This window comes from Eublepharis macularius, chromosome 5 (assembly GCF_028583425.1).
Source record: "Eublepharis macularius isolate TG4126 chromosome 5, MPM_Emac_v1.0, whole genome shotgun sequence".
Classification (NCBI taxonomy): domain Eukaryota; kingdom Metazoa; phylum Chordata; class Lepidosauria; order Squamata; family Eublepharidae; genus Eublepharis; species Eublepharis macularius.
In genome coordinates this window covers 153,467,907-153,479,990 of record NC_072794.1, presented here as the reverse complement: position 1 = coordinate 153,479,990, position 12,084 = coordinate 153,467,907, and the positions used below count along the sequence as shown (strand labels likewise).

Below are 12,084 nucleotides of genomic sequence, written 5' to 3'. Positions count from 1 at the left end.
CCCTAAACCCTAAGCTTAACTGAAATACTTGGCCTTATTTTCACAAACTCTTATGTTCAGAGGGTGTTCTCTGTAGCATAAATGCAAATCTTACTAGCAATGATTTATCACAATAATGATTCTGAGAGGATCTTCTTAAAAATATGTCCCTGCTTTATTAACAAATGCATGCCAAGTGGGAAGTTTGCTACATGGAGAGTTGTTTCCATGCCCAAAGACATAAGAAACTAGGGGTGTGTTCCTGAAAAACATTCAGGTTTCCCCACTTCGGGTTTACCTGGTTTGTCTTGATATTTAGCAATATCTTGCCTTTTGGCTTTGGAAAAGCCTACCTGCTCGCTGCCTTAGTCCCTTATCTGCAATATGGGGGTAATAATATTGGCCTTGGTTGTTGTATACTGTATATGTGCGGGCCATGGCTCAGTGGTATAATATCTGCTTTGCATACAGAATGTCTGAGGTTCAGTTCCCAGAATCTTCAATAAAAAATGATCAGGTATTAGGTGATGAGAAAGACCTTCATCTGATACCAAAGCTACAAGTGACTTTCGTCACGTGGAGAACACTAGATTTTTCTCGCAAGGTTACCTGGGAAGTGAAGTCCGAGTGGTCCTTCCCCTCTCTGTTAGAATCGCTGCCTCAAGAGCCACAAGAGGACTTCGTCTGGGGGCAGGCAGCTTCTACGTTCTCCCAGGGCATCCTGTGGGCTGCCTGCTCCCGGGGAGCTGCTCTGGAAGTGGCAGCGTCGGTAAAGCTTCAGCCGCAGTGACAGTGGAAGAATCTGCAGCAGATCCTTCCACTGTCGCTGTGGCTGAAGCTTCACCGATGAGGTCGCTTTCTCTAGAGCAGCTCCCTGGGAGCAGGCAGCCCACAGGATGCCCTTGGAGAAAGTAGCAGCTGCCCACCCCCAAACAAAGCCCTTTTGTGGCTCTTCAGGCAGTGATTCTAACAGAGAGGGGAAGGACCACTTGGACTTCACTTCCCAGGTAACCTTGTGAGAAAAATCTAGTGTTCTCCATGTGACAAAAGTCACTTGTAGTCACACTCTGAGACTTCAGAGACCTGTCGCCAGTCTGAGTAGACAATACTGACTTTGATAGACCAATGATATAAGGCAGCTTCAGGAGTTCATGATTATATGAAGCACTTTGAGCACTTGAAGTGCTCTATATGAAAGCTAGGACTCATTATTTATTGAATATTACCAGCAACAGTGGTGGGAAGAGGAAGAAGAAATTAAATGGTCCCCTTAACCATTTTCTTAGTTAAAACCATCTCACCCTTAGTTAAATCCATCTCATCCGTGATATCAGCTGGTAATTGACACAACCATTTTCATCCTCCATAATCCTATATTAAGAGAGGTTCTTGCCTTAGGTAGAGCAAGACACTGGAAAATTTCAGAGGAAATAACATTTCAGAATGATAAATCGATGTATATTTATCAAAAAACAGGATAAGGAAGCAGCAGACAGAATCAATCTATATTCAGTCACTAACTTAAATAAATACATTAGAGTGACTAAGTGATGAAGAGAATGTTTGTCTCGATTATAATCATCAATAAAAAGATACATTTTTTTGGGCAGCCAGTCTTTTCACCACCAAGTGGTCATGCATGTTAATTCAAGGAAAGGCCTTTGGCTCATTTCTTGGGGGAAAGCGATGGCTTTGACAAATATCTTACTGGGAAAATCTCAGTGTATGTGTGTGTGTGTGTTTTCCAGATTGATGTGAACACAAAGACCATTTTTAACATTGAGAAAGGGATAATCAAAAAACAGTTCCCATTTTCCCAAGTGAAATCTTGTGCCTACAGTGAAGGGAAGCGGTTCAGGATTGGATTTCATGGACACCAGGATTATGAACTGGAAGCAGCATCAGTGGAAGATAAAAAGAAAGTAAGTTGAAAGGAAGGGGCTTACTCCTATACCAGTTGTTCCTAACCTTTAGTCCACTACCACCCAACAGGAATGGAGCATTATCACTAATACTTTCCAAGCCACAACTTAAAAAAAAAAATCAGTATGTACGGTGCAGTCCTAAACAAGGTTACACCCTTCTAAGTCCATTGAAGTCAATGGGGTTAGAAGGGTATAATGCTGTTTAGGATTGCACTGAAAAAAACCACTCCAGACCAGGCAACTTAATTGTTTATGTGTGCTATCAAGATGCAATTGACTTATGGTGACCCCAGCAAGGAGTTTTCAAGGCAACAGATAAACAGAGGCTGTTTGCCGTTGCCTTCATCTGCAGTCTTCCTTGGTGGTCCCCTATCCAAGAACTGACCCAGTTAGCTTTGGAGAACTGATGAGATTGGACTGTACCAATGCCATCTTTCCTCTGGCAACTTAATTGATATAAGTCTGTTTATTATTATGCAAATGATACACAGATCTGTTCTGGAGTGAACAGATAAAAAGACATATTGTGTCAGGTTTTTTGTATTTCCATTGCACTAAACCTACTTCAGGCACAGAAAACTGTTATTCCTTTGTGATTTTAGCTGTAAACTTCACTGTTTGGTGGTGTCAGGGATGTTGATATGTAAAGCAACACACCTTCTTCCATCATTTGATTTCACAGATAACACATCTGGTGAGTACGATTATAGAGAACCATGCTTGCGGAACCTCTGCAGAAATGAGCTGTGGCCGACCTGATGCTTGTGAGGTGATTCATGAAGGGCTCTTGGATCTGCAGACAGAGATGGCGACCTCCATTAAATGGGTGAAGTACGGAGTCTAAAGATAATCTAAGCAACAGTAGCTTAGGTTATATTACTTTGAACTTTGGTGAAGTTTTTTCATAGGCCTAAGATCTTGGTCGAGGGCATATTATTCTCTTGGCCTGATTCAAGTGAAACAGTTTAATGTGCTGGGAATCAAGTGTACTAATGAAGTTCAGTTTAAAAAAGAAAATTATTCAACCAGAAGAGTTCTTATATGAAACTTTCCAATATGTTTGATTCGATATTAGATGATGCTTTTTTTTTAAGGCATGTCCTTAGAGAAATACTGTAAAATGTGCAAGCCAATCTTATGGAATCTGTTTGTTGCAATCTCCAGAAATACTGTTAGAGTGCAATCCAAAGCAGAACTATACACTTCTAAATCCACTGAATCAAATGGACTTTGAAGGGTGTAACCTAACCTATCTCTACCTAAAAAGATTTTTAAAAAAATATCATATAGACACACACAAATGGGGAACCCACAATGACTTATAGGAGGAATATCTCATTTTCTCCTCCACCGCTATTTTTTAATTTCCTTTCCTTCCTCTCGCTCAAATTCCTTTATTGGCGTTCTTTAAAAAAATCATAATACAGAGATTGCAATAGGTAAATTAAATTACAAAAATATCAATGCAATATAATAATTGAGCATAACAATGTGCTAGAAGAAACTAACATTGGAAATAAAAGACAGTACGAAAAGATCAGGAGAATTTAGCTTACCAGTCATATGTAAGATCCCAACATATTTTGCCACCCCAGATGGAATGAAGAGGCAGACACAGTTGTTGGGTATTAAAGGCCATTTATTTGACAACAGCATAACATGAAAAAATAACGGCAAGGGCCTAACTAAGTGGTACAGGTCAGGCCCTGGGATCACCCATGGACCTCCGCCTTGACCTGTCTGGGTGAGCCCCTCTGCCCCGGATGTGAGCCATCCAGGCTGGCTGGCCGGCCAGCTAGGCCAGGCGTATGGCCGGCCAGGTGTATGGCCGGCCAGGCGTATGGAATCTCCAACAAGCCTAATAACCCCCCTGCCATCAAACATGAGGGGCCATACTTGTACAGGAGACCCCACATGGCAGTCTGCCCTCTCTGGTGGCAGCCACCAAACAAGACCAGTGATCCTGACAGACCCCGCTTCCCCTTCAAATGGGGACGTGCCATTTTTCATTAAGAAAACTGCTGTTGCCCTTCACCAAAAGATGAATCCTATCCCCTCGGTAGAGGTCAGCAAATTCAGCTTGAATTTGCAGATGGGGCAAATAAATCCCTAAACTACCCTCCATAGCTCTGAATAAGGCTCTATTGGCCTTCCGCCTAGCCCTGTCAATCGTCCGTGGATCCCAAGCCTCCCACCAAACATGATGCAGGAGCATGGTGGACTGCACGATTGTTACTTCAGGCCAGCGCTGGCTGACCACACGTAAATCCGCCTCTGCTTGGACAGAGAGGGCTCTGCCTGTCAGCCTGTGGCTAGATAAGGCTCTTCCTACAGGTTCCCTTTCAAAAGCAAACAAGAGTCCATTGATTGAATAAGGAAACTTTACTGCAGAAAAGGTCCATTATAGTCCACTGTCCTGAATAGGAGACTCAGGATGGTATACAGTCATTGTTACCAATGAAGGGCAAAGCAAGAGGTACAGAGTAACAGTTCCCATCTGAATCAGCCTCCCCCCACAGTTCTCAAAACAACATCTTTCAGTCTTGGGAAGCTGCTCTCCTTCAAGGCCAATGCTTGGTGGAATGGTGTTAGACAAAACAGTCTCCTCCGGTGGGAAAGCTGCCTGGGAACTGGTGCACCTGCGGGGAAAGCACTTAGAGACTAGAAGCATTAGAAAATGGTGTCAGTACAATTTAAACACACACTGGACCTGACATTCTGCCCCCCTTAAAACAGATCCCCTCCTGGTTTATATGGGTAACGAGTATGAAAAGCATTGATTAATCTAGGAGCATGAACATGTACAGAGTTCACCCACTCATCGTATCCAGAATCAAAGTCCTTCCACCTAATGAGGTAAAAAAGTTGATTCCGTTTGAATTTAGAGTCCAAAATTTGTTGTACTTCATAGTGTATTTGGTCGTCTATCAAAGTTGGAATGGGTGGAGCTTTGATGTGCCACTTGTCGTCGGTGGGAGCTCTTTTCAGAAGACTGACATGGAATGTATCATGAACATGGCGCAAGTTCTTGGGTAAATTTATAGCAACAGTTACTTTATTGATTACTTTGCGCACAGGAAAAGGTCCAAGGAACTTTAATGCTAGTTTGCGGCTTGTCTGAGCTAATTTCAGGTTCTTGGTGGAAATATAAACATGATCTCCAGGTTGCAAATCCCATTCGGCCGCACGATGGCGATCTGCGTACTTTTTGTAATCCAGTTTGGCTTTTTCGAGGTGTTTCTTAATAAGAGTCCATTGTTGCGCGGCCTCCCCCCACCATGAGGATACATCAGGCGAACTAGAGGAATGGAGAGGGGGAGTGTCCAACGGGAAGGGATTGAAGTGAACTCCATATACAATCTTGAAAGGGGCCTCCCCAGTGGAAGCATGCACACTGTTGTTGTATGAGAATTCAGCCAGAGGAAGAAGGTCCACCCAGTTATCTTGTTGGAAATTAATGTAGCAACGAAGGAACTGCTCTAAAATCTGATTAGTTTTTTCGGATTGCCCGTCGGTTTGTGGGTGGTGGCTTGAACTGATTCCTTGCTCAATATTCAACATTCGCAAAAGCTCCCGCCAAAAGTTGGCAACGAACTGTCCGCCGCGATCCGAAATCACCTTGGACGGAAAAGAATGTAATTTTACGATGTGTTTTAAGAATAAATCCGCCAGTTTTCGAGCGGTGGGTATAGCAGTACATGGAATAAAATGAGCTTGTTTGGAGAACAGATCTACCACGACTAGAATGCAATTATGTCCTTTCGAAAGGGGTAAATCAGTGATAAAGTCCATAGATATTATTTCCCAAGGTCTGTTAGGTGTTTCCAATGGTTGTAGGAGACCTGGAGGTTTCCCTTTCCAGGTTTTGGCGCTGAGGCAAATGGGGCAGGAGCTAACGTATTGGGAAATGTCTTTGCGCATGCCCGGCCACCAGAATTGCCGTTGTATTAGATGCAACGTTTTCAGATACCCATAATGACCAGCAGTGGGGGCATCGTGACATCGCTGTAATACCTCCCGTCGGAGGCTGTCCGGAACGTAAAATTTGCTTCCCGCTAGCCAATCCCCCTGTGGGGATTGAGTCAATTTGGGTTTAGGAGCTTTATCCCCCTCCTTTTCCACCTCAGTTTTAAGTTTCGATTTCCATTCCTGGTTGTGCGGGAGGGGCTGGCTTGCTCGGCTGCGGGTAGTCACCACGCCTCCCAATTGCGTAGGTGAGAAGACCGTGTCTACAGTCTCCTCCCGTTTGCTCTTGTGTTGGGGCATGCGCGATAGGGCGTCTGCAAGAAAGTTAGTCTTGCCCGGGAGGTAATTTAAAGTGAAATTGAATTTGGAAAAGAATTCTGCCCATCATAATTGTTTGGCATTCAGTCTGCGAGGGCTTCGAAGGGCCTCCAGATTTTTATGATCTGTCCAGACCTCGAAAGGGTATCGCGCTCCCTCCAACCAATGTCTCCAGTTAGTGAGGGCTGCCTTTACTGCAAAAGCCTCCTTCTCCCACACATTCCAATTTCTTTCTGCTTCCGAAAACTTCCTTGACAGGAATGCACAGGGCCGCAGTTTCCCATCCTCCCCCTTCTGCAATAATACCCCTCCTATCGCCGCATCGCTGGCGTCGACTTGTACTATGAAAGGGTAATTTTCGTTGGGGTGGCAGAGGATGGGTTCAGTTACAAATCGCCCTTTCAGGCATTCGAAAGCAGTTTGGCAATCGGATGTCCATTGTATTTTGGAGGAGGGTTTTTTAGCCTGGTCCCCTTTACTTTTAGTCTTTAACAATTCCGTTAAGGGGAGCGTGATCTGGGCAAAGTTTGCTATAAAGTCTCTATAGAAGTTGGCAAAACCCAGGAAGGACTGCAGTTCTTTGCGGGTGGTGGGAGTTTGCCAATCTTGGATCGCTTGTATTTTGGCTGGATCCATTTTTAACCCTTCTTGGGAGATACAGTACCCAAGGTAGGTGAGTTCAGTTTTATGGAATTCACATTTGGATAACTTGATGGGTAGCTTATTATTCATCAAAGTGGCCAGGACTTTTTGCACCATTTGAATATGTTCCTCCTCTGTGTTCGAATAAATTAATACATCATCAAGGTACACCACCACACCTTTATAAAGGAATTCGTGTAGAACTTCATTTATCATGGACATGAATACAGACGGGGCTCCCGCCAATCCAAAGGGCATAACTAAGTATTCATACTGTCCGAGGGGTGTATTAAATGCGGTTTTCCACTCATCCCCTGCCTTGATACGGACGTGGAAGTAAGCATCTTTTAAATCTAATTTTGTAAAGATCTTACCTTGGGCCACGACATTGAGTAGGTCTCGGATGAGCGGGATGGGATAGGCGTTGTTGGTGGACACAGCATTAAGTCCTCTAAAGTCCGTGCACAGCCGAAGTCCCCCATCTTTTTTCTTCACGAAGAGGACCGGAGCGGCATGGGGGCTATTGGCGGGGCGGATGAACCCTCTTTGAAGATTGGTGTCGATGAATTTCCGGAGCTCTTCTCGTTCATGGAGACTCATGGGATAGAGTTGTCCTTTGGGCAGTGAGGCTCCAGGTAAAATTTCCACCGCACAATCAGTTCGTCGATGCGGGGGTAAAGTATCAGCTTCTTCTTCGGAGAAAGCATTCAGAAAGGGCCAATACGGTTCGGGTATTTGGTTTATTTCTTCTTGGGTGAGAAGAGCCTTCTCGGTGTGAGTTGGATCACTACCCCAGTTTTGGTTCCAGCGATGGTTTTTACAGTTGGCGTGACTGAAAGTGATGCATCCTTCTGCCCAATTTATGTAGGGATTGTGATCACATAGCCACTTGCTGCCTAGAATTAACGGGTATTTGGCAGTGGAGCTGATGACAAAAGATCTTTTCTCCCAGTGTTGGCCCATGCCGGTGATCACTGGAACGGTTTCAGTGGTAACAGGGTTCATATTGGTGCCATCCATTTGTTCAAATATTACTGGATTTTGCAATTCGCGAGTTGGTAGGACTAGCCCGTTGACTAGGGCTGGGGCGATGATGTCTCTTGAACAGCCCGAGTCAATAAGGGCTTGCACTCAGATGTGCATCTTCCTCTCCGGGTTAAGTAAAGTCACTGGCATGAATAAGATGGACCCAGGTGGCCGGTTCCGTGCAGGGACGGGCTTGGGGTGGATCTGTCGTTTGGGCCCTTTTACGACAGATCCATCTTGTTTCCCGACTGGGGGCTTTCTGGATTTACCTCTGCATTTGGGGAAGCGGGGTCGTATTCCATAACCTCTTCCGCTTCCAGCCCCCTTTCTGAGGCGGGCCGTTGGGAAGCGCCGCGGCCTCTGTTCGCTCGTGGAGCGGGAATCGGGCGTTGGAGAGTAGGAAATGGAGCCAGGGTTGGATGCCGTAGTTGAAGCGGAGGTCTTTGCACAGGCCGGTAGGGGCATTGTGCTGCAAAGTGACCGGCTTGTCCGCATTGCAAACACAGCCCTTGTTGCCATCTAGCATCTCTCGCTCCACGAGTGGCGTATCCAGCTCCCCGTCCTCCCTTCTGCAAAGTCAAGGGTCTTCTTTGTCCCGTTTGTTGTTGTTGTTCAACCAAACGGACTTCCAAAATGCGATTTTCGACTTCACAGGCAAGTTGGATCCAACCTAACAACGTAGGAGGATTGTCCTGCATAAGGGCTCTGTCTAGAAGTCTCGGGTTTAGCCCTTGCTTGAACAGGATGATTTTGGTAGACTCCTCACACCTAGGGCATTTGGCAGCTAGTTGTCGGAATTTCGTAATATAGTCCCTTGCCGACATGCTGCCTTGTTTAATGGCTTGCAATTCTGTTCGGGCCCTGGTTTCCTCTAAGGGGTCTTCGTATTGTGCTCGGATAGCATCCACCAACCCCTGGAGAGTATTGAGTTCAGGGGCCCCGATATTGTATAGACCTACATACCAGTCCGCTGCTTTGCCTTGTAAGCGGGAGCCAAGATGCTCAATTTGACTGGCCTCGCTGCCGAAGAGGTGTCCCCACCGATTGAAGAATTGCACTACTTGCACTAGGAAAAATCCCAGTTTAGAGGGATCCCCATCAAAAGTAGCTTCCAGTTTCACCCAGCCCATCGGGAGGTCTTGTCTCGGAGCCGGTGCTGGGTAGAAGTCCGTCGGAAGCATCAATGGCACTTGAGGTACGAGGGGAGGTAGTTGGGGACCCAGTTGTGGCAGCGGTGCTGGTTGCACTGGTGGCGGCAACGCCGGCTGAGCTGGTGGTGGCAATCTCGGCTGGGCTGGCGGTGGTGGCCTCGGCTGGGCTGGCGGTGGTGGCCTCGGCTGGGTCGGTGGCTGTAGTCGTGGCCGGGCAGGCTGCTGCAACCTTGGTTGGGCTGGTGGTGGCAATACCGGAGGGGCCGGCAGTAGCGGTTGAGGCGTAGGTAGCCGGTGCGGTTGAGTGAGGATCGGCCGCTGAGGGGCGGGTTGGTGGGGTCGTAGTGGTGTAGGCCCCACCGGTTGGTTCGGAGGTGGTAATACTGGTTGATCAGGTGGCAAACGTATCGGCTGCTGCAAAGGGAGTAGTTGCGGTCGAAGCGGAAGGGGCCGCAGCGGCGAAGGCCTGATGGGTGGTGGGCCGCGCGGGCTTGCCCCTCCCGGCGTCGTTACTCTGGGAAGCAGAGGCTGCTCTTGTGGCGCCGGTAGACCACCCCTTGGGGTTTGTTGAATGGGGACAACTTCTAGCGGTTGTTGCGGCACTTCCTCCCCAGGAGGAGCCGGAGGCTCTCCCGACTGATCCGGCCGGACCGTTATTGGAGAAGCGGGAGGGGGTATCACCGTCGTCTCGGTTGGACGGGTTGGCCCTTCTTCCCCTTCTCTAGGCACCTCAGCTGGAGTCTCCTCGGGAGGTGGATCCCCGTCCGCTCTAGGGAGTTCCGTTGGAGTCTCTCCAGGTACCTCAGCTGGGGTATCCCCGCTAGACGGAATTTCGTCTAATCTAGGAAGTTCCGCGGGCGGTTCTCCCGGTTCTCCAGGGTAGGATTCCTCCTCTCCCGAAGGCGGCGGCTGCTGCGGGGCGACCTCCACCGGATAGGAAATAACGCTTTGGAGGGTAGCTATTTGTACAGCCATTTCTTCAGGAGATAGTCTCTCTCCTGAAGAATGGCATGAGCCAAACTTTCCTCCATGTCGACCAGCCTAGCTTCCAACTGTTGCATTCGGCTTGGACCCGGTTGCCCCATCACGGAACCTCCCTCGGTTGCACTCACCGGGGAAAACGGCCCCCAAGGCGGAGGGTCTCCTTGATCGACTCGCGATCTCGCTGCTAGTATTCCTTTGGCTAGACCCGTCACTGCCGAGATGCCGGAATCTACAGCATGGGTGCGACTTTGCATCTGCACCCAACTTTGTTCAGGAACTTCCGTGGGCTCTTTCCATGGGGCAAGTTCCGAATAATCCCAACTCAGGGCGCCGCGGCGGGACGTGTTCCCGTCCGTCTGTTTGGTCGTCCTGTTCCAAAACAGCCACGGTTGGCTGCTGTCCAGCTCAGGGACAGTCTCTAGGCTTCGGCGCCCGTCCATCGAAACTCTTGGATGTAGTCCACCGGCCCGGCGCTCTCGCGTTTTTCGGGGTCTGGCTCCCCACTCCGACGGGGTGGGTAACGAGATCAAGGGGAGAGCGGCAGCCGTCGGTCTTGTCCCCTCACTGCCGAGGTCGATGAGAGGCGGGGTAGAAGTCGAAGCTCCGGTCCCGGCTGGCACCGGTTCCTGAGATTCTTGGGGTTGCGCTGTTTGACTGTCGGGAGACGCATACGGATCAAACAAAGGATCCCTGTCCGGGACTACCTTGGATTCCGCTGGGCCCGACTCAGGCATGATTGGTAACAAAATGTCAGCCTGTGGCTAGATAAGGCTCTTCCTACAGGTTCCCTTTCAAAAGCAAACAAGAGTCCATTGATTGAATAAGGAAACTTTACTGCAGAAAAGGTCCATTATAGTCCACTGTCCTGAATAGGAGACTCAGGATGGTACACAGTCATTGTTACCAATGAAGGGCAAAGCAAGAGGTACAGAGTAACAGTTCCCATCTGAATCAGCCTCCCCCCACAGTTCTCAAAACAACATCTTTCAGTCTTGGGAAGCTGCTCTCCTTCAAGGCCAATGCTTGGTGGAACGGTGTTAGACAAAACAGTCTCCTCCGGTGGGAAAGCTGCCTGGGAACTGGTGCACCTGCGGGGAAAGCACTTAGAGACTAGAAGCATTAGAAAATGGTGTCAGTACAGTTTAAACACACACTGGACCTGACACTGCCTTCCTTTAAACCGAAGTCATTTCCACCGAGGTGAATGACTAACACGTGGAGCAGAGGATGTCCTCTTCTCAAAAAAAAGTGGTAGCAGGCCTGGCCACCTGAGGCCATGATGGCCCTGCAATTCCACCATGGCCCGATCGCTCAAACCCAACTGTGTCCCCACCGATGTCCTTTTGGCCTGGTGGGCCACCCAGAACACCATGCTGTGCCCAATGATGAGGATCCTCAGCCTCTCGCGGCATGGCACAGCTCCTGCAAGAAAAAAACATGATACACGTTCACATTCCAGTAAGGGGGCGGACATACGTTTGATAAGCAGAGGACCACCATCTGCCCACCTTCTGAATGGCTGACATAGGGTAACCTATAGCTGTGGCTGTAGAGGCTGCTCCTATTCTAAACGAATGAGTTCCAAATTTTACCCCAGACAGGCCCGATTTGGCCGATTTGTCCAGTCACAGCCCAGAACTGATACTTTGTGAAGGGTTTTCCGTTACTGTGATGAAACAACACCCCGGCCTTATTGCCCCATGCTGACACGTACTGCCATAAGGCAGCCACAGGGCAAATCTCCTTAGTACCACAACTCCCAAGCACAATGGCCGATCCCCTCCTTGACTGATCAGTCTTCGAACAACGCACCATTATTGTGACATTTCCTCCTGAAAACTTAATATCCTGGACCAACAGAGCCCTCCCAGACTCGTCCTTAAGGGATGCTGCCACTAACTCATTTACCCAAAGGGCACTGAAAAAGGCTGTCAAGGAAGTTGCGTGAAACAACTGGAACTGCAAATGCAGCCCCAGACAGAACTCAAATCTCGCAGGACTGTTGGAGAAATGGGCTGCCTGTCATCCCTATGATGCCCAGCCTCTCGGGACCAACCCTCCAACATCTTATGAATTCTAAAATCACCCGTGGC

General features: G+C 48.2%; 1 protein-coding gene across 3 annotated transcripts in view; it reads left to right on the top strand.

Moving 5' to 3' along the window:
• Window positions 1–12,084, top strand: part of LOC129331349 (uncharacterized) — a 124,838-nt gene that overhangs the window by 49,224 nt on the left and 63,530 nt on the right. For all 3 annotated transcript variants that reach the window (XM_054981866.1, XM_054981864.1, XM_054981865.1), the window contains exons 4-5: window positions 1,728–1,901; window positions 2,587–2,735. In XM_054981866.1, coding sequence (XP_054837841.1) covers window positions 1,728–1,901; window positions 2,587–2,735 — 323 coding nt within the window. The remainder of the gene's footprint in view (window positions 1–1,727; window positions 1,902–2,586; window positions 2,736–12,084) is intronic.